Source organism: Phocoena phocoena, chromosome 14 (assembly GCF_963924675.1).
Source record: "Phocoena phocoena chromosome 14, mPhoPho1.1, whole genome shotgun sequence".
Lineage (NCBI taxonomy): Eukaryota > Metazoa > Chordata > Mammalia > Artiodactyla > Phocoenidae > Phocoena > Phocoena phocoena.
This window is the reverse complement of record NC_089232.1, coordinates 31,952,747-31,975,019: the sequence shown is the minus strand read 5'-3', so window position 1 is coordinate 31,975,019 and position 22,273 is coordinate 31,952,747. Positions and strand designations below refer to the sequence as shown.

The window sequence follows — 22,273 nt, the reverse complement described above, 5'->3', positions numbered from 1 at the left end:
AATACAGTTCCTTATGTCACCATGTATGCTTTTGTCTTTGTTGACTGCAATGGTATATTGACCTTCCTCAGGAGCCATTAGAGAGTCCTTCTCTACTTGTACTTACTAATTCATTCATTTGTATGGCAAGTAATTCATTGTAACTTTGGACATAGGTGAGACATGGGCACTTAGCAACCTTTCACGGAACCTTGGGACAGAGTTTATTCATCCGCATTTGGGTGGCAAGACTACTTTATCTTACTGTGTTTCCTCTCTGTCAGGGTACTTATTAAAATATTTTTTAAAGACGTTCAGGTTGGAATGATAATTGGAGCATATGTGTTCCACTTCACCGCAGAAGCAGGGGAGAACCGTCAACCTTGAGCTACCCACTGGCAGCATGGGAGTAGGTGATAGAATGTCTCAGGCCCAGCTCATATAAGTAAGCTCGCACAAGTGTGTAAACAGGCAAAAATCCCTTCAATATTGCAACATCATTCCCAGGCTTCTCCCAATTCAGCCTTTTCTCATCACCATAACAGCCTACATTTCATAATAAATAATGCAGAGTAATATCAAGAGAACAAAAAGGGAAATTTGTGATGGTTTCCTTTGGGGTTATATCTTTCTCTCATTCAGTGAGTTTATCTTTCTCCTGGGGACCCTTGGATTCTAGCCATATGAAGTCCTAGCCAATCAGGCAATAGGCAGTGAGTAGAGCACAGATCAGGATCCTTACCAACCTTTGAAGAGTACCAAGTTCAGAGCCCAAAAAAAAGAGAAACCCACAACAACTCCTGTGCTCAGCTCCACAAACCAGGAATGGCCCTACTAGGCAAAGCGATGAGTTATTTCAGTATTGTTCTGTAACGAACCACTCTAAACATAGTGGTTTACAACGGAATATTTCACAGAACTACAACAAATAATTCTAAAATTTGTATGGAACCACGAAAGACCCCAAAGAGCCAAAATAATCTTAAAAAAGAGAAATAAGGCTGGAAGCATCACATTCTCTGATTTCAAGCTATACTACAAAGCTATCATAATCAAAACAGATTGTATTGGCACAAAAACAGACACATAGATCAATGGAACAGAATTGAGAGCCCCCAAATAAACCCACACATATATGGACAATTAATCTATGACAAAGGAGCAAAAAACATGCAATGAAGGATGGACAGTCTCTTCAACAAATGGTGTTGGGAAAACTGGACAGCCACGTGCAAAAGAACAAAACTAGACCACTATCTTACATTATACACAAAAATTAACTCGAAACGGATTAAAGACTTGAACATAAGACCTAAAATTATAAAATTCCTGGAAGAAAACATAAACAGTAACCTCACTGACATCAGTGTTAGCAATGTTTTTGTGGGTCTGATTCCAAAGGCAAGGAAAACAAAAGCAAAAACAAATAAGACTACGTCAAACTAAAAAGCTTCTGTACCATGAAGGAAACCATCATCAAAACAAAAAGGCAACCTACTGAATGGGAGAATATATTTGCAAATCATATATCCAGTAAGGGGTTAATATCCAAAATATATAAAGACTCATACAACTCAACAACAACCAAAAAAAACAAACAACCCGATTTTAAAAATGGGCATAGGATCTGAATAGACATTTTTCCAAAGAAGACATACAGGTGGCCAACAGGCACATCACTAGTTATCGGAGAAATGCAAATCAAAACCACAATGAGATATCACCTCACACCTGTTAGAATGGCCATGGTGAAAAAGACAAGAAATAACAAATGTTGGAGAGGGTGTAGAGAAAAGGGAACCCTCATGCACTGTTGGTGGGAATGGCGACTGGTGCTGCCACTATGGAAAACAGTATGGAGATTCCTCAAAAAATTAACACTAGAACTACCATATGACCCAGCTATTCCACTTCTGGACACTAATTCAGAAAGACATACGTGCGCTTATGTTCATTGCAGCATTTTTTCCCATAGCCAAGGTATGGAAAAAGCCTAAGTGTCTATCAATGGATAGATGGATAAAGAAGATGTGGTGTGTGTGTATCTACTCAGCCATAAAAAAAGAATGAAAGCCTGACGTTTGCAACAACGTGGGTGGACCTTGAGGGTATTATGCTTAGCTAATAAGTCAGACAGAGAAAGACAACTACTGTATGTTATCACTCATGTATGGAATCTAAAATACAAAAAACTCATAGATACAGAGAACAGATTAGTGGTTACCAGAGGGGAAAGAGGTTGGTGGTGGACCAAACGGGTAAAGGGGATCAACTGTATACTGATGGCTGGTAACTAGACCCGTGGTGGTGATCACTCTGTAGCGTAAACAGATGTTAAACTATAATGCTGTATTCCTGAAACTTGCATAATAAGATAAGTAAGTAAATACATCATAGTGGTTTAAAACAATACTTTGCTATTCCTCTCACAGTTCTGTGGGTTGACCTGACTCGCCTGTATAATTCTCACTTGGGGTCTGGTCTCTCATGCAGTCAGATGGTGGCTAGGACTGGAGTCATCGGGGGTATATTGGGCTAGACGGCCAAGAGGGCTTCTTCACTCACCCGTCTGTCCTCAGTGCTCTCCACATGGTCTCCCTTTACAGTAGAGTAGCCTGGAACTCTTACACCGAGTCTCAGGGCACCAAAAACAGGAAACAGAAATTTCCAGGCCTTTTAACGTCAGTCTCAAAGCTAGTACAACATCACTTCCATCATATTTCATTATTCAAAACTATCACAAGCCAGATTCAAGGGAGTGGAGAAATAGACTCTTCCTCACCAGGGGGAGGGGCCCATACTCACAGGAGGGAAGGAATTGATGGCAGCCATTCCTGCAGACAAGCTACCACCAAACAGGGAGAGAGAATTCTTTGGAACAGAAGACGTTCTCTCTGCCCAGACTGCTCTGAGAGAGGCCCCCTCCCCTGCTGCTCTTGGGTGGCCCAATGACTAAAGCAGCAAAGTAAAATTTGAGCAAATACAATTGTTTAAAATTGGGGTATAGAGGAATTAATAAACCCACACCACTCCTAGACTTCAACAGATCAAGCTGATGGAAAATAAATAAAAGATACAGAGGCTTTAACTAATCTAATAAAAATAGATTTTTGGATATTTATTTAACAGTGCACCCATCAAATAGAAAATTCACATTATTTTTTAAATTTGTAAAAAATTACTATAACTTAGGCAACAAAGAAAACCAGAAAAAGGAGAAAAAAGTATAATTTTTACAGGCCACGTTTTCCCACCACCTCACCACAATAAAAATTTATGGGAATTGGAAAAAAATCACAGCCTTAATTTTTTTCATTATTAAAATGAAAACAATGAGCTGAGCATTCAGTTAAAACTTAGAAAAGAATATGAAACAAATCTACAAAAACAGAACTAAGGAATCCATGAACGTAAGAACAAATTAATGAAAACCAAGCAAAAAGAGTAGAGCTGAGAAATAAGTCTTTAAAAAAAATTTTCTTTGGAAGTACCAATATCATTGACAAATCTTTGAAAGTCAAAAAAAGTCAGGACATGTAAATATGTATATTATTGATAATGACAAAAGGGGTATTTATCATCACAAATAAAGATATTTGTTCAATTGTAAGAATTTCCTGTGTACAAAGTGCAGGGCTATGCAAAGGATTAAAAAATCTTATGAAATGAATGATTTTCTAAGAAAGGATAAATTACGGAAATGGACTCAAGTACAAAGCCTGAAGAGGTCAATACCCGTGACAAAAACTTTTAAAGGCATCGAAGAGCTGCACTATAGAAAACCAGCATGTCCAGAAAGATTTTGAGAGAATTTTCTCATGCTTTTAGTGAACTAATGACTCCTTTCTTTTATTAACTTTTATTGGAATATGGTTGCTTTACAATGTTGTGTTAGCCTCCACCGCACACCAGAATGAATCAGCCATAGACATACAGATATCCCCTCCCTTTTGGGCTTCCCTGCCATTTACGTTACCACGGTGCATTAGGTAGAGTTCCCTGTGCGATACAGCATGTTCCCATCAGTTGTCTATTTTATACATAGTATCAATAATGTATACGTGTCAATCTGAACTAATAACTCTTAAGCTATTTCACAAATACAGAACATGTGCAAAAGATGAAAATCTTCCCAATTCCTTTTGTGAAAGTTAGCATTACCTCGATGACAAAAAGAGCAACAAAAGAAAAGTGGCCCATCTCACATATGAAATTGGGTGCAAAGATCCTAAATCAAAGATTAACAATTGATTCTAGAACTTTTCAGAAGTTATATTAGAAATGTGAGGATAGTTAGAAATTAAACAGACTCAATGCCCAATAAGGAATTTGATAACTGCATTTGGTATTTCCATGTCACAGAAGATCATGCAACCACTGAAAATAATATTGAAAATGGTAAGGGAGGGACTTCCCTGGTGGTCCAGGGATTAAGAATCCCCCTCCCAGTGCAGGGGATATAGGTTCGATCCCTGGTGGGGGAACTAAGATCCCACATGCCACGGGGCAACTAAGCCCGCGTGCTGCAACTACTGAGCCCGCACGCTCTGGAGCCTGTGCGCCACTACTAGAGAGAAGCCCGTGCGCCGCAACGAAGAGCCTGCTCGCCGCAATGAAGAGCCTGCTCGCCGCAATGAAAGATCCCACAGGCCACAACTAAGACCTGATGCAGCCAAATAAATAAATAAACTGCTGGAAAGCATAAAATCTATTTTTAAAAAAAATACAAAATGCCAGGGGAGAAATGGTCACAGCATTTTATGAAAAAACTCTGATACAGGATGAACCCATTTTTGTACATGTATGGGCCACTCTGTGTGTGTATTGGGGGGTGGAGGTGGGCAGGGATGTGATCTGAAAGAACGAGCACAAAACGTTAACTCTCTGAGTGTAATCACTGAAATTCTTCCCTCCTCCTCTTCTCCCTCCTTCCTTTGTGCATTTTCCAAATTTTCCACAAAGAAAATGTAGAACTTTGTAATCAGATTAAAAAGGGGGAATTTTGTTCTTAAATAAGTCTTATCTCAACAGTAGTTCTTAACAAACCCTGTGTTTACAAGTGTCCCACTAAAGATGTGCCATTTTTATTTCTACCCTTTCATTTCTCTAGTTTCCTCTTGTTACCAAATATTTCCTTCATGCTTTCATCTTACCCTCAAATTTGGCATCCAAAGAAGTTATTATGGAGAGCAGGCCAGCGTGTGTGTCAGAAAAATGAATCAAATAACTAAAGGAATTGACCTTGGATCCTTTTCCATGAAGAGCACATACAAGGCAGGCTATTATATGAGATTTATAGACAGGGCAAGTGTGTGGTAGCGAAAAGGGAGCCGAGAAGGATTCTGGCATCACCACTCACAACACACCCCTTCTCTTTGCCCTCAGTTCTGGCTTTGGGAAAGAGGAAGAAGGCAAGACAGCTGTCTCTGTGCCACTTTGTCCCTGTCCTAGACTTGGGCCTATGAATGGATGCTGTTAAACGAGTCGCCAGAGTATGGTGTCTTCATTTCAAGTGATGGACCAAAGCTGAAGTGTGTGGTTCAATAAAGGAAAGCAGCATGGAATGGCAGAAAGAAATACCAAGGGAGCAGGGCCGATTTGTGCTAAGGAACCTGGATATTTTCCTGTAGAAGGTGGGGAGGGGAGACATTGAAGAATTTAAGCAGGAAGACAACAGTGAATGTGTGTCTATGTCTATGCATATATATATGTAAATTTTTATATATACAGGCATATATACATCTTACATATACTTCTATGTATCCATGTGCATGCAAACGTGTATATCTATGTGCACACATTTTATTTATGTGTGTGTGTACATATATACATTTTACATGGAAACCAAAATATCACTGGAAAAGAGAAAGGCTGAAAGCAGGAAGACTGGTATACTTAGAAGGTACAGAGGATGAGCAACAGCGAGGGTGTGGAAGAATGAGTGGAGAGGAAAGCTCTTTAAGAGAGAGAATCAGAACTCTGCTTCCCCCTGATTGTGGCAGAAGATGGCCACCCCCCAGTTTCCCCTTACATCCCCTCTATTCAAGGGATCAACCCTAACTAACTACCTGCAAACTCAGTCATAATTCCAAACTCCCAGAAGAGAGAATCTGACCGGTCTACCTCAGACTAGGCGTCCACCCCCTGGTCCAGTCAACTACAGCCAAGGCCAGTGTCACACAACACAAATACGGTTGCTGAGATCCATTTATCTGTGGGACGTTTGACTGCTGTCCAACTCCACCTCTGGACTGTATTCTTCATGAGGGCCGGGAGTGTGTTTGGTTGCTCAGCGCTGTCTGTGGCACCTTATAAGGTGTCCAGGACATAGTTGGCGCTCAAAAACCATTTGTCAAAAGGATGAATGCACAAGTGACTTAACAAATGAAGAGAAGAATCAGACAGAAGCAGCAGCATGATGGAGTCATCCTATCCAGCCCCCCATCCGTTCATGGTTCATGTGTCTCATTTATCACCAGAGCACCTACTTCAGCAGAATGACGTCAGTTGCTTCACCACGTCAATGAGTTTTGTGGTCTAGCTTGGGAACCAACCCCCATTTACAAGAGTGATGTAAGTTAGAAATTATGCTCCTAATTCTAAACAACTGACATAAAACAAACTTTGGAAACCGAATCCACTTAACATGAGAAATACCTCCAAACAAGACAATCAAGGGGAGAACTAGGCCAGAGAGTAAAGGTATTTGTCGGAAGAAACTTGGCAGGCCTGTTCTTTTTCCATCTGATTATTTTCATATTCTTCCTGTGAAATCCAATTTCCTTAAGTGACCTCTGTTCATAAGAAACTATTTGGTCTAATCTGTGGAAGCCATGGCATATTCTTAACCACCTCTGAAGGCCAGCTCCCTCTCCACTGAGTGTGCCTGATACCCAAACAGATGTTTTATAACACTCAGAACACATGAGCTCACCACTGGCGAGTCTTTTGCACGCAATCAGCCCTCAGCTCTTCTCACATTTCCCCTATCATCCCACAAACCCAAATTCAGAACTCACAGGCAAGCTTGAATACTTACCATGGTAACAAAAGAGCAGAACATGGAGAATCCAATTTAAAATTTTCAACTTATTAATGTTTTGCAAATCTGATGGCCAGCTGGAAAATATGCAATACAAAGAGTTAACCAAACTAAGTAGTATATAAAATGATGTGCAGGGCTTCCCTGGTGGTGCAGTGGTTAAGAATCCGCCTGCCAATGCAGGGGACACGGGTTCGAGCCCTGGTCCAGGAAGATCCCACATGCCATGGAGCAACTAAGCCCGTGCGCCACAACTACCGAGCCTGCGAACCACAACTACTGAAGCCCGCACGCCCAGAGCCCGTGCTCCACAACAAGAGAAGCCACCACAATAAGAAGCCCATGCACCACAACGAAGAGTAGCCCCTGCTCACTGCAACTAGAGAAAGCCCACGCGCAGCAACAAAGACCCAACACAGCCAAAAATAAATAAATTTATTTAAAAAATAAAAAAAAAGATGTGCAAACTGGCTGCCCCCAAAGAATTCAGATTAAAGTATCCAAGTTAAAGGGTTCCAAAGCAATTTGAATTCTTATAGAATTTTAAAATATTGAGGCTGAAGGGTCCTTGGTCTAGCTAGCACAACAATTTTATTTCAGATGAAGATGAAGAAGCTGAGACCCACAGAGAGAAAGAGACTTAGGGTTTCACACACTAGAGGCAGAACTGGAGGTAGAAGTCTGCCTCCCGGCCCAGACCCGCAGGGCAGACAGACCACAGTCCCACACCCCCAGTTTCCTGTTCTCCTTGGATCATCAGTGTCTGCAGTTCAAAGCTGGGAAGAAGCCAGAACGTGCTCAATCAGATCTTTCATCCTGACTACACCATGATAGTTTCAAAGTGTGTCCCCTCCAGTTTAGATAAAGAGCTTTGTTGAAGAACAACTTCCTTTGATAAATCAATAAAAAGTAACCCAAATTTTTAAAGGTAACATGTCAACACTTCAAGTGTAGAAATCAAGGGAAGCACACAGGATTCTCGCCACCCCTACCCTGAGAGTCTAGAGAATGGCCCAAAGAGACCGTCAGGGGTTGACTGAGGAGATGTAAACACACAGTGAGTTCATGAACCTTTGATCCTCTGAGAACCTAAACCTGCAGGGGAAATCTGAGCTTCCTACGAAGGCTTGCTCCACCTCAGAGACCCTAGGTGTGAGCAGCATTCTTTGAGTGCCAACTTAAACTCGAACCTACTGCTGCTATGAAGATCTCAGAAGGAGAAGACCCAGATGGTGCCTCAGAAATAATCCCCCAGCCATTGGGGAACAAGGTTTATATTGAGAAGACTACCAAGTGGCAGAGTATCGTCTTCATTAAACAGATATTTGTGGAGAGCTTAGGATGGGCTAGGGTGGACATCCACAACAAAGAGCAAGAATTTAACTGAAAAGTGTAAGCAAGGCCAGATCACAGATAGCATATGTTCTCGGAGGGAGGCATTTGGATTTTATTTTAAGGATCATTGGGGAGCCATTGAAAGATGTTAACCTGGGGAGTGAACTGACCAGACTTACATTCGGGGAAGATCTCTCGATCTCTCGATCTGATCTCTTGATCAGATCTATGTTAAGAGCTGATGGACTGTGGCCAAGTGCCACATTGCGTCTTACCGTCTACAAGTGCCTCACGGCATTACTGGTTCAGGATAATACAGTAAAAAGGGGGGAGGAGAGCCTGAAGCAAGCAAAGAGCTAGGTTTTAATCCCGTTTCTACAGTTTCCCAGCTGTGTGGTCTTGGGCACGTTATTTAAATAGGTCTGAGCCCTCAATCTCCTTTCTGTACAATGAAAATAATAATACTTAGCTCATGGGGTTTTGATAATAAAGTGGATGATGTGCCCGGACATTTCTAATAATCCTCCCAACACCATTAGATTCAACCGAATCAAAATGGCATTTTTCAGCCCAGGAAGAGCATCACCTAGCATCCTGCTAAGCGTCCACTTAGCGAGAGATATTGTTGCATTTTCTTCTTACAATTTAATCAGGACATCTTGTTGCTAATGTGTGAAAATAATTGGCATATATACTTTGTAAATGAGCAGTGAGGTAAACTGAGGTCAAAGCCAAATATCGGATCTGAATCAAGCAACCCGAAAACAATACTGCGAAGAATTCAACGGGTTACAAAGACCAGCGTAGGAAGTGAGTGCTCCAATTGTCCTAGCAAACTTTTAACCAGACACTGGTGCCGATTTGCTGGCATGTGTGACACTGAGAACATCTGGCCTTTCAATTATCCTCTCGCAAGCAAAAAATGATGTCGTGTAAACTGATCTTAAAGCCAGCTACATGGTCTAAGTGTTAACAGTGTTTGTGTTGGCTCCTTTGGCTCCCGGTTTTAAGAACTTAATTTGTAGCCACACCCCTCCCTGAAGTCCTAACTGCGTCTTGCTGTAACTGACCCCAGGGATCTGTTCATGCAGTGTCTGCATCTTCTTTTCAGGACGGTAAGTATTGTGTAAATGCATCACTAGTCAACTGTGTGTCCTGTAAGAATAAGTTACAGGAGTGACGCAGCAACGGGAGGACAGAAGAAGGTGTGGAAGAGAGCCGGCTCTGGGAGCTGCTCTGGTCATGTGTCCAATGCTACAGTTTTTTCCCTGTATACCAGTTTTATTCTAGAAGCCAGGTGAGAAGGGTAGAGGTTCTAGCCTGCAGCTCTCCTAGGAGGCACTGAACCAGGAGTCTGAGCACATTTCCCCACCCAGACTCAACTTCACTTACCAAACACAATGTGCCAGGCACTGTTCCGAGCCCTTCAAGAAAACTGGTTAAGTTAATCATCTTGACCGGGAGTGGCAGGTGGTGTATTATCCCCGGCCTACATCTCTCAGTGGGATGTGACTCAGGGGGACGTGGCAGAGGCTGTGAGCTTGCCCCCGCCCCTCTGGCTCTGGACTGCTATGCTGGGCTCGAATGTGCTGGATCTGTAATGAACCACAGCCTGTGCTCTGCAGCAGGTGCCCGTGGGGCACCCCTGGGGTGTTACTGACTATAGGAAGGGGCGCTCTCTGCCTCTCTCCCACCCCCACCCCTGTTCTTCAGCTGCTGTGGCCAAGAGGCTGTGATGGCAGCAGGGGAGGGGCTGACCGAGGAAGATCTTTCTCCATCTCACTCCCATCGCCCCCCACCCAACCCCTGCCCGCTTTTACTCCATCTTTAGCTGACAGATGTGAGAGATCGTCTTTTGTTCCGTGGATCCTTTCAAATCTTTCTGAAGACATTTAGAAATCCTAATCTGGGTTATGAACAGAAGAAGCCTGGCAGCTCCTGATTTTGTCTCCAGTAAAAACACTAGAGTTGGGCTTCCCTGGTGGTGCAGTGGTTGGGAGTCCGCCTGCCGATGCAGGGGGCACGGGTTCATGCCCCGGTCCGGGAGGATCCCGCGTGCCGCAGAGCGGCTGGGCCCGTGAGCCATGGCCGCTGAGCCTGCGCCTCTGGAGCCTGTGCTCCGCAACGGGAGAGGCCACAACGGTGAGAGGCCTGCGTACCGCAAAAAAAAAAAAAAAAAAAAAAAATGTTTGTGTGAAATAATTAAATGGGCCTCTGAGATAATTCACCTGCTCTCTTGGCCCAGCTCACCATCACTGATCCCTAAAGGGAGGGAGAGAGCAGTGGGATGACCAGCCCTAAAGGAAATCTGAAGCCACGTGGGGACTTGACTCCAGGTACCAGCAGCTCCTTCCCCAGGATCGGAATTTTCCTTCATCTTTAAAGGAAATGGGCCTCTTGGTCTGACTGGGCATATCTAGGAATGAAGGGCAGAACATGTAGTACAGTAAATCCCAACTCTGAGTTGTCCGTTACAGGAACTTATCACAGATGGTAATCGTTAGGACATTCACATCTTGGAAGAAAGAGCTTTATCCAGGATCATAAATAAGGTGTAACAGAGGCTTAGATTTATAAAGCTATAAAAGAGGGCTGCTTGGACAAACGGGAGTTCACAGTACTGGGTCACAAAATTGACTTAACCCATGAAAATCTGACCATGATCTGGGATTTCTGGGCAATGCAGTGAGAAGATGGTAGCTGATTTCTGCAGTTAGTGGACCCCAATCGAAACCTAATAAAGTTAGGTCATGGTTTAATCTCATGAAATGCAAGCTCAGAGAAAATGGGGTGCTGACATCTAAATACGGCATTGTAATTCCTAAACCAACAGTGGAGCACATAACAAGGCCATTGCCTTCCAGAAGTTTCTCACCTAGTCAGGGAGCCAAGGCATTTACAGATAAAGCAATTATAGTATGCAGGCTTCGGTGTGTGGCGTAGACTGTAGCTAGAAAACTCAGGGAGGGAAGCGAGGGATGAGTGGAAGCAGGACCCTTCAGGGAAAGACGTGTGGAGGAAAAGGGACTTGACTCAGGACTGGAAGGATGGATGGGGTGTACACGTGTGAGGAAAGCTTTGCTCGGGGCCCCGCCAGCTCCCACAAACCTTCGCCGTGCCCCTGCCGTGACGCTCCCCAAGCCAAGTCTCAAATCACACACTTGTATTTCCCTCTTGTCCTTCAGGTAACTGGTCCTTCAAGTCCACAGCCTCACTCTCTTCGTCCCCCTCAGGCCCTTCCTCAATAGGCCTGGAAAGGGAAACTGTGGCCCCTCTGGACACATCCCATCCAGTTTGGCCACCACAGGATGGGCATCCATCCTGAAGAATGAAGCCAGGGAAAATGCCGTACTCCCTCCTCGGCCCCGGTATAATGCTTGTATCAGGTTAAAATGAACAGGAGAGGAGAAAGGGACAGGGCAGCCTCAGAGGGGGTGGCCCCGATTCTGTCAGCATCCAAGACACACAGTAGAGAGAAGAAGATGCCCCGATAGGCGTGGGAAGTTTAGAAAAAGGCCAGGACCCCACAAGGCTGGCCGGTACCCTGCCCAGGCAAGAAGGGGAGGGTCGAATGGGAAAGGTGAGGGGGGTCCACACACCAGAAGGAGAACATCGTGACAGGGAGAGCCCCTGTGCTCCCGTCCCTTGCAGAGCCCAGTGTTGGGTGAAAGGCTCCCAAGTGCCTGTTGAGACTGGAGGTATCTGTTGGAGGGCAGGGCTGGTGGGCCTGTGATTCTGGAGAGCAAAGAGGAGGCGCCCCAGGGGAGAGAGGGCTACCTAGGGCTGGCTTCGTATTCTGGACTTTGAAGAGGCTTCTGTAGGGGTTCCAGGTGTCTACTCTGCATTATCTAGTCACATTATCTACCTGGGAAGGGTGGGGAAAAAGCTGGATTCAGGGTTGATGCCTGCTTTGCAACAAAAGGTCCCCGGGTTGTATTTCTTAAGAACCTAAGGGCACCTGGGCAGGTGCAACAGCAGCTGGAAGACGAGGGATTCCCCAGGGAAAACAAAAGCAGGATAAACTGTCCATGTCAGAGCTCTGGGGAAGGCAGGGGCTTGGAGCGGGAGGCTGTATCTACTGGTGACAACAACCCCACCTCTTCCTAGTTGTGATTTAACCTTTCTGAGCCTCAGTGTCCTCATCTATGAAATGGAACAACTGATAATAATACCTGCCTGGCAAGGCTGTTGAGGAGATGAAATTCAACGACCTCTGTCCTCACCTTGACCCTGTGCGTCCAGTTAGGGTCAGTCCCCTTCTCTTCCACCTCCTTGAGAGAGAGAGGCTCGGCGAAAAATGAAATGGAACAAATAAGTTTGCAACACAGTAAGCCCAGAAGAAGGGAACAAGGAGCTTATTTGTTGTCGAGTTCTGGCGTAATGCTCCACTGAGTGCACGGACATAAACATGGCGTCTGCTTGCCACGTGTTTTGCAGGCAGCCCCCCTCCTGCACACTGCCACCTGCCCTGTTGTAAGGCCCCAGCAAGCATCAGCTCATGTTTCCTTCTCTCTGATTCTCTTCCAGGGACGCTGTATCAACTTCACCCGAGTCAAGAACAATCCTCCTGCCAAGTACCCCCTCAACAATGCCTACCACACCACCTCACCGCCTCCTGCCCCCATCTACACCCCGCCCCCCCCTGCTCCCCACTGCCCTCCCCCACCCCCCAGTGCCCCCACCCCCCCAATTCCATCCCCACCTTCCATCCTCCCCCCTCCCCCTCAGGCTCCCCCTCCCAACAGGGCACCACCCCCCTCCCGACCACCTCCTAGGCCCTCCGTCTAGAACCCACAGTTCATGCTCTGGGTTCTCTCAGAAACTTTGGGGAGGAGGCTCCTCTGTGGTGTTAGAACAAGTCTTTCCAGTTAAAGGGGGCTTCCACTTTGGAAATGAGTGGTGATAAAGCCCACTGACGTTCACACACTTTAAAAATTGGTTTGTAACACCAGTACACCGACAATTGTGATCAGAGGAAAGAAATCGAAATTTTGAATTGCCTGAAAACAAACAATGAGGCAACTACAGTCACAATTATAGCCAGCCAGCCATCACCTCTAGAAGGTTCCAGAGACATTGAAACTGCTGAGATGCTCTAAATGGGATTGTGTCTCATGGAGATCAATAAGAAAATCGTTTCTCTGAGGGTGAAATGCAGAGTCAGATAAGAAATAACATTGCTGGGTTGCTAAATGCTGCCTTGCCTCTTTCACTCCACCTCCATCACTTGACCCTGGACCCTTGGCCTAGGAACCAAGGAATCCTCACCTCTATGTGCCACCCAGGAAGGTCGAGACCCTTTGCCTACATCTTTGGGGAAAGATTGGGGTCCCCATTGTGGCAAGAAACTCAACATCATACAGGTATCCAAAAGAATGTTCTGGGATTTGCAGAGGAGAGAAAAGATATGCCTTATTTTCCTTCCAAATTCTCCCAGTTTCCAAGTGAGGAAGAGGGCGGTTGTTTACTGAAGGAAAAGGTATGTTACCATGTTGCTGTGTAAGTGAAATCAGGTATGTGCACTGACAGGCGAGTACTGATGGGAGCATCAGACAGTTTCTAAAACCCACAGGCCATCAGCAGCTGGAGGTGGCTGGCTTTGGCCCAACATGGCCCCTAAATCAACAGACAACGGCATGGTCAAAGAGCAACTTGTTAATGCCTCATGTTAAAAAATCAAGATTTGGCTTCAATTTAAATCACTTGAGATACGAAGAAGTGATTGATCCTATTTTCCACAGACAAACATTAGTTGATCTTCCCAAAATGGCATCACTAGCACCTACCACACAATTTCACTGATTTTGTTTTTCTTTCTCGGTGAAGTTGTGCACCAGAGACTTCTACGTAGAGCTGAGAGACAATAGTCCGGACATACTAAGGAATTTATCCAAAAAAAAACCACATGTGTTTGTGGATACAAATATATTTCTCCTTGGCTTTTCAACATACTCACAAATATTATCAGCTGCCTGAAATTCCCACCATGCCTGGGAACCACTCCACTCCTCCAAGTCTTTCTGAATCTGCTATCACCAGTAAGCTCTATAATCACTTTCTAAACATTAGGCTTTACCACCCAAGGGTGAAAACAGAGGCCACTGTTTAGGGCCTCCTGCACCAGCCTGTTCAAAATTACCTCCCCCTCCAACTTTCCACACATCTTAAAATTCCACTCCCAAAACCCTTAAATCTTTTCAGGAATGAAGCAGAATATTAAGTAAATGCAAACTTAGTGCTTTGGGCTGTGGTCTCCAAAGATCCTTCAAAAACCCATCAAGCCAGCCTCATTCTTTCATCTTACTTAGAACAGAGACATAGGGCCTAGCATGCATTCCATACACACCAATGCTTGTAGCCATGGCAGACATTGCTAATCAATCACAGCACCATCTTCCATGGAGCCCAGTGATTTCTACACAATCCTCAAATCGTAATTCCAAAGAGCCACCACTAATCAGTCAAAATTGAGACATAAATGATCCCTAATTGCCCTCTCAACTTCAGAAAGCAAAAGCAAACAAGGATTGTGTGGGGGAATGGGGAAACCCTTGGGCATTAAAGGTACAGTCAGGGGAGAACAGATCTAGACAGAGTGCCCTAGTCGGGGTCCACAGGCACTAAATCTGCATTGCCAACACCAAACTGACACTTCCCCGAGCATACCTCAGACCTGCCCTTCTCCCAGCCTGCCGCTGCCAGAGACTCTCCCAGCTTCCTCATAGAGCTAAAATCAGAGATATTTTACAGGGCTTATGAAAGCAACCTCCCTCGCTTGCCCCCCAACCTGGCCCATATTGTCTATTTTTAGAACATTAGGTTTCTTCTTGAGTATAGTCCTCCATAAAGCAGGTGACAGAATGTCTTGGCCACCTGCAGTGACATTGCTGGACTCCAGAGAACCATTCCATAGGCGAATGGGTTCCCCAGGCTCACAGCGTAGAGGCGTTGAGCCCCTGGCCACTGTTTTGACTGCTGGCGGTACAAAACAGTCCACCCCACACCACTGCTGCATGGCTCACTGCGGCCATCAGAAAGTTCAAGCCAAGATGTTGACACTGTTGTGCATCAAGATGGCAAGCATCAGGTGAGAATATGCAACATTCAGGATCCCAACTGCACATCAGTCAGAAGCCCTGTGCAGTTTCCAAGATGTTGCTTTGGTGAACTTTTAGATGAAATAGGGAACTGCAAATATATGATGACTTTGAAGAGGATTAGCAGGGTTTGTCCTTAAAAGGGACTCTTCATGTCAACCCCAGTCATTTAGAATTACAGTGGAGAAGGAGAAACCTCTATACTGTATGAACAAGGTAATATTTTAATAGTAGGCTATTACAGGCAGGAAAATTCTTTAACTGGTTTATAAAATCGATCCAAACTTGTGTCATTCCCTGTAAAAGGTAGCAGACATATGACTGTGATCAGGAAACTGCACAAAATTATCTTTTCAACCCTCATGTTATTGTCCTCCTGAAGTTTTTTTTTAATAAAAGCCAACTTTTTGTTGTATATATTCATATTCCATGTGTTAGATGGAAGCATTTCCTATCCAGTGTGAATAAAAGGAACAGTTGTAGTAAATTATTATAAGGCCAATGATACTTCATGGCAGGTTATTCTACCAAGCTGTGCTTGTTGGTTTTTCCCATGACTGTATTGCTTTTATAAATGTACAAATAGTTACTGAAATGACGAGATCCTTGTTTGCACAGCATTAATAAGAACCTTGAGTGGTTACCTCTGTTGACGACCAGTTCACAAACAGCTTCTGTCCTGGAGCTTGGCCCACACTCCAGTAAGACACAAGGTCTCTCTTTTACCAAAGTCAAGAACAGAGCTAGGGGACATATTAATTAGTAGTCTTGGATATCTGGCCATGGATAACCTCATTGTAAATATCACTAGAATGGGCAGAGATCATCTGGAAGTCTCATATATACTAAAGCCCAAACACTGTGTCAGATGAGGGAAATCCATCCAAGAACTAGAAAAAAGTAATGATGAGATAATGAGCAACAATTTCAGCCCAGTGCCAACTCAATAAAAAACAATTAATGCTGTGTAAAGGTGGGTTGAATTCGTTTGCAAACTATATAAAGATATATGCCGTAAAAAGCCTATTAATGCACACCAGATGGGAATGGGATGTCCTAGTCAATTGTGTCTTCTAGTTATCTGAACTCTACTATGTTAGCATACTTGAGTAAGCAATTTAAAAGAATTAGAATATGATTTTTTAAATACACTTAACATTAAACTCTTCTAATTCTCTCTTCTATCTGTGATACTTCCTAAGACAGTATGGATCTTCAGTGCCTCTGAGTCAATGTTATAAAAATCAGTTATTGCTGTACCTGCTATAGGAGACTGGGCTAAATGTGTACAATGACAAACCCTGGAAGTTGCTTTTTTAAAAAAAATAATAAATTCTTAAAATTAACTCTTTTCCTAGTTGTGTCTTTGTTATGAAAATGAAGTGTAGGTTGTTCAAGTCCTTAACATCCTGATCATAAAAATGGCGATCACTCTGCAGATTAAATTATATTGCTCAAATTATTTTGCGCCCACCAATAAACTCTTCACTGTCTTGATTACTCTCATTTCTGCTTTAGCTGTCCAACATTCAACATATTCTTTATTTTTAGCAACAGTTTCAGATTTTAAAAAGTAACACGTGCTGGGCTTCCCTGGTGGCGCAGTGGTTAAGAATCCGCCTGCCAATGCAGCGGGCATGGGTTCGAGCCCTGGTCCAGGAAGATCCCACATGCTGTGGAGCAGCTAAGCCCATGCGCCACAACTACTGAGCCTGCGCTCTAGGGCCCACGAGCCACAACTACTGAACCTGTGTGCCACAACTCCTGAAGCCCGCACGCCTAGAGCCCATGCTCCACAACAAGAGAAGCGACTGCAGTGAGAAGCCCGCGCACCTCAATGAAGAGTAGCCCCCGCTCACCGCAACTAGAGAGAGCCCGCACGCAGCAACGAAGACCCAACACAGCCCAAAATAAATAAATTATTTTTTCAATTTTTAAAACAAACTTTTAATTAAAAAATAGTAACCCGTGCTAAATGAAACAATGAAGTAAAAGTAGAGATATAGAAGCACACAGGAAAAAAAGTAAATGTAGTGGATCAGTCAAGATTGTTTGGCTGCCTGTAACAGAAACGTGGCTATGATTGATTTGACTCACAGAACAAGGACTCTAGAGGTTTGCTATCTGCTTAAGAAACCAGGCAGTGTCATAGACAGTGCTGCAGTAAATACCCTTCTATCTATATAGACTTCAAAATTTTTTTTTTTTTTTTTTGCGGTTCACGGGCCTCTCACTGTTGTGGCCTCTCCCGTTGCGGAGCGCAGGCTCAGTGGCCATGGATCACGGGCCTAGCCGCTCCATGGCATGTGGTATCTTCCTGGACCGGGGCACAAACCCATGTCCCCTGCATCGGCAGGCGGACTCTCAACCACTGCACCACCAGGGAAGCCCCCAAAATATTTTTGTTATTTCTGCACCTTATTCTCCTCAGCGGCTTCCATTCAGCTCCTCCTCCTCTTACATTTTTTGTAGGTAAAAGAGTACTAGTTCCTGAATCTGTTTCTTTACAAGTCCTCATTAAGCCTTGAGTTCATCTTAATTGGAATAAAACCCTCTGACAACAGAAAATCACGCCACAATTTCTTTCCAAGATTTCATTAGTATTCAATTTAAATAGCATTTTGGGCACATGCAAGTTTTTAAATTACATTCTTCATTAAATCATTTTGAGAAAACTGGCTTGCAATTTGGAAGGAAAAAGAGAAGTTGGAGCCCTACCTCACTCCTTCCACCAAAATAGATTCCAGCTGTATTTAACTTAAGTGTAACAAATAAAACCAGGGAAGTACTAGAAGTAGTACTTTCTGTACGGTATAAAGAATTTTTAAACCTTATATATTGTTTGATTTGCCAAACAATTTTCAGTGATTGAGCTCTGAATGCTGAGTAGTGCTCCAATGCATTATGTTGAATAAACAAAGAAACCAACAGGAATAAGATCATTGATCAAGTGCTGACTGTGAACTGGAGCGGGAGATCCAAAATTATTCATCACTAAATCCAATTTTCTATCTTCAGATAAATATGTGTTTCCCTGAAGTGTCACTTAGGTATAGAACAATCGATGTAACAGTTTGTCCATTTAATACATTGTAAACAAGGTCAATGTTACTTACAATTATCAAACATTTTGTATTAGGCCATAGAGTTGGCATATGCAAAACAGATGAAGTTATTCGGTTTACGATTGTATTGTGTTGGCTTGAACCATGCCATCTCCATCCTGAAGTTATCATACCTAAACAGAAGGCTTATAATTCCACTGAGCATAGTCTTTAGTTCCTCTCTTTTTTGCTCAACGTTCAAATGATCATTTAGTTATATAAATCCTTCCTTCTCTATTTAACTTGGAACAGTTTTAATTCTTGGAGTTAAAACTGTGCAACATCTCCTTTCTTTAGTTTTAAATATAATTTCACAATGTACTTATAAAGCAACAGCAGCAGCTGACAAAATGCCTGAGTCACTTGAGAGTTCAGAGCAAATCTCTGTTAAATGATGTTCAATTAATTGTGCATATTCAGTACTTTTTAGCCAGCATATTTAGTTGAGGGTTTCTTATAAACATTAAAATGGATGCAACTCAGAAAAGACATATTTCTTTGGAGTGAAGTGGCTTGCATTCTTGCAAAGCATTTTAAAAGTACAAGAAAGAGGGACTTCCCTGGTGTCACAGTGGTTAAGAATCCACCTGCCAATGCAGGGGACACAGGTTCGATCCCTGGTCCAGGAAGATCCCACATGCCGCGGAGCAACTAAGCCCGTGCACCACAACTACTGAACCTGTGCTCTGGAGCCCGCAAACCACAGCTACTGAGCCTGTGTGCCACAACTACTGAAGCCCACACACCTAGAGCCTATGCTCTGCAACAAGAGAAGCCACCGCAATGAGAAGCCCGTGCACCGCAACAAAGAGTAGCCCCCACCCGTCACAACTAGAGAAAGCCCATGCACAGCAACGAAGACCCAATGCAGCCAAAAATTAATTAATTAATTAAAATTTTTTTAAAGTACACGAAAAATTGGCACTAAGAGTACAGGAAACATTTCACTTTCTTCTGAAAGAGAAGTCATAAGACAGGAGACCTATCAGCCACCCATCACTGACACTTTCAAGCACTTTGGAGTTGCTGCCAAGATAGTGGAGTAGGAAGACCCTGAGTTCACCTTCTCCCATTGGGCACACCAAAATTACAACTATTTACTGAGCAACTATCAATGAGAATAACCTGAACACTAGCAGAAAAGATTTTCTGCAACTAAAGATATAAAGAAGGAACCACAGTGACTTTGGTAGTGGGAGCAAAGATGCAGTATGGTCAAGACCCACACCCCTGGGTAAATGACCCACAAATGGGAGGATAATTACAATTGCAGAATTTCTCCCAAAAGGAATGAGGATTCCAAGCCCCAGGGTCCTGCACCAGGAAGACAAGCTCCCTGAATGTCTGGCTTTGAAGGCCAGTGGGACTTGCTTAAGGGAGAGCCAGAGACTCTGCTTTTACGGGGCACATGGAAAATCACACATGCTCTGAGACCCAGAGCAGAGTTAGTAATTTGAAAGGAGCCTGGGTCAGACTCACTTACTGATCTTGGAGAGGCTCCCGGAGAGTCAAGAGCCAAAAGGAACACCCTCTGAGGACATAGATGCTGGCAGCAGTCATTTTTGAGAGCTCATTTTACCACATGACCCTGGTGCTGCCAAGCGCCATTTTGGAGTCTTCCTCTAGCCCATTGGTACCAAGGGCTTACCCACTCACCAGCTGGTCAGCACCAGTCCCAGGACCCCCCAGGCTAAGAGGCCAGTAGTATAGGAACTAAGCCCTGCCCAGAAGCAGGCCAGGCACAAGCCCCAGATACCCTTGTCCATGCAACCGGCCACACCAAGATTTAGCCCCACAAACCAGCAGGTTGGCAGCCCCTGCATGAGTCAACAAACCATGGTCTGGCAACAAACCATGCCAGGGATCAGCTCCATCTACCAGCTGACTGCAGTAGTGGGTCCCATCATAACAGAAGGGGCCAGCAGCTTACATAGGGTCACCCCTAAAGCATATAGCTCTAGTGACCAGAGAGGAGTATGCTGCCCGGCCCCATAGGACATCTGTTAAATAAGGTCACTTCTCCAAGATCAGGAAGCATAACCAACATACCTAATACATAGAAATAGAGAATTAGGCAAAAAGAGGGAAGAGATGAATATATTCCAAATTAAGGAACAAGATAGAACCCCAAAAGAAGAACATAGTGAACTGTAGATAAACAATCTACCTGATAAAGAGTTCAAGGTAACAATCATAAAGATGTTTAATGAACTTGGGAGAAAAATGGATGAACACAGTGAGAAGGTTAACAAAGAGTTAGAAAATATAAAGAAGAACCAAACAGAGCTGAAGAATACAATAACTGAAATAAAAATACACTAGAAGGAATCAACAGTAGACTAGCTGATACAGAGGAATACATTAGCAAACTGGAAGACAGACTAGTGGAAATCACCAAAGCTGAACAGAAAAAAGAATTTAAAAACATGAGTATAGTATAAAAGACCTCTGCGATAACATTAAGCATAGTAATAGTCACATTACAGGGGTACCAGAAGGAAAAGAGAGAGAAAAAAGGGCAGATAACTTATTTCAATAAATGATAGCTGAAAATGTCCTTAATCTAGGAAAGGAAACATCATATCCAGCAAGCACAGAATATCCCCAAAAAGATGAATCCAAAGAGATCCACACCAAGACATATTGTAATTAATATGGCTAAAATTAAAGATAAAGAGAAAATCATAAAAGCAGCAAGGGAAAAGCAACAAGGTATGTATCAGCTGACTTTTCAGCAGAAACCCTGCAGTCCAGAAGGGAGTGGCATGATATATTTAAAGAGATGAAAGGGAAAAACCTACAACCAAGAATCCTCTACATGACAAGGCTGTCATTCAGATCTGAAGGAGAGATAAATAGTTTTACAGACAAGCAAAAGCTAACCGAGTTCAGCACCACTAAACCAACTTTACAAATATGTTAAAGGATGATTGCTTTGGTAGCACATATACTAAAATTTGAATGATACAGAGATTAGCATGGCCCCTGTGAAAGGATGACATGCAAATTCATCAAGCGTTCCATATTTATATGAGATCAAAAACACAATATATGGGGGAAAGGAGTAAAAAAATGTAGATCTTTTAGAATGTGTTTGATCTTAAATGACTACCATTTAAAACAAGTAGATATAGTTATAGGTCAACATATATGAACACCATCATAGCCACAAATTAAAAACCTACAACAGATTCACAAAAACTAGAGAGAAAGGAACAGAAGCATACCACTAAAAGTCATCAACAATGTTGTAAATCAACTATACTCCAATAAAAAATTTAAAAAATAAATAAAAATAAAATAAAAAGGAAAGTCATCAAAACACAAGGGAAGAAACTAAAAGAAGTACAAAACAATCAGAAAACAAGTAACAAAATGGCAATATGTATGTACCTATCAATAAACACCTTATATGTCAATAGACTAAATTATCCAATCAAAAGATTTCGTGTGGCTGATTGGATTAAAAACAAGATCCGTATATATTCTGCTTACAAGAGATTCATTTCAGAGCTAAAGACACACAGACTGAAAGCAAGAACGTGGGGAAAAAAAGATATTTCATGCAGATGGAAATGACAAGAAAGTGGAGGTAGCAGTATTCATATCAGACAAAATAAACTTTAAAACAAAGTCTATAACAAAAGAGAAAGAAGGTCATTACATAATGATAAAGGGATCAGTACAAGAAGAGAGTATTATGCTAGTTAACATAT

The 22,273-nt window shown here is 43.1% G+C and overlaps 1 protein-coding gene and 1 pseudogene across 1 annotated transcript in view; both read left to right on the top strand.

Annotated features, from left to right (window-relative positions):
- ANTXR1 (ANTXR cell adhesion molecule 1) overlaps positions 1-13,144 on the top strand; it is a 240,802-nt gene extending 227,658 nt beyond the window's left edge. Inside the window, exon 18 of the mRNA XM_065890773.1 lies at positions 12,884-13,144. Within this exon, the coding sequence (XP_065746845.1) occupies positions 12,884-13,144 (261 nt within the window). The remainder of the gene's footprint in view (positions 1-12,883) is intronic.
- An 8,343-nt stretch (positions 13,145-21,487) lies between these two features.
- On the top strand, positions 21,488-21,587 carry LOC136134286 (U6 spliceosomal RNA; annotated as a pseudogene).
- The last annotated feature ends 686 nt before the right edge of the window (positions 21,588-22,273 follow it).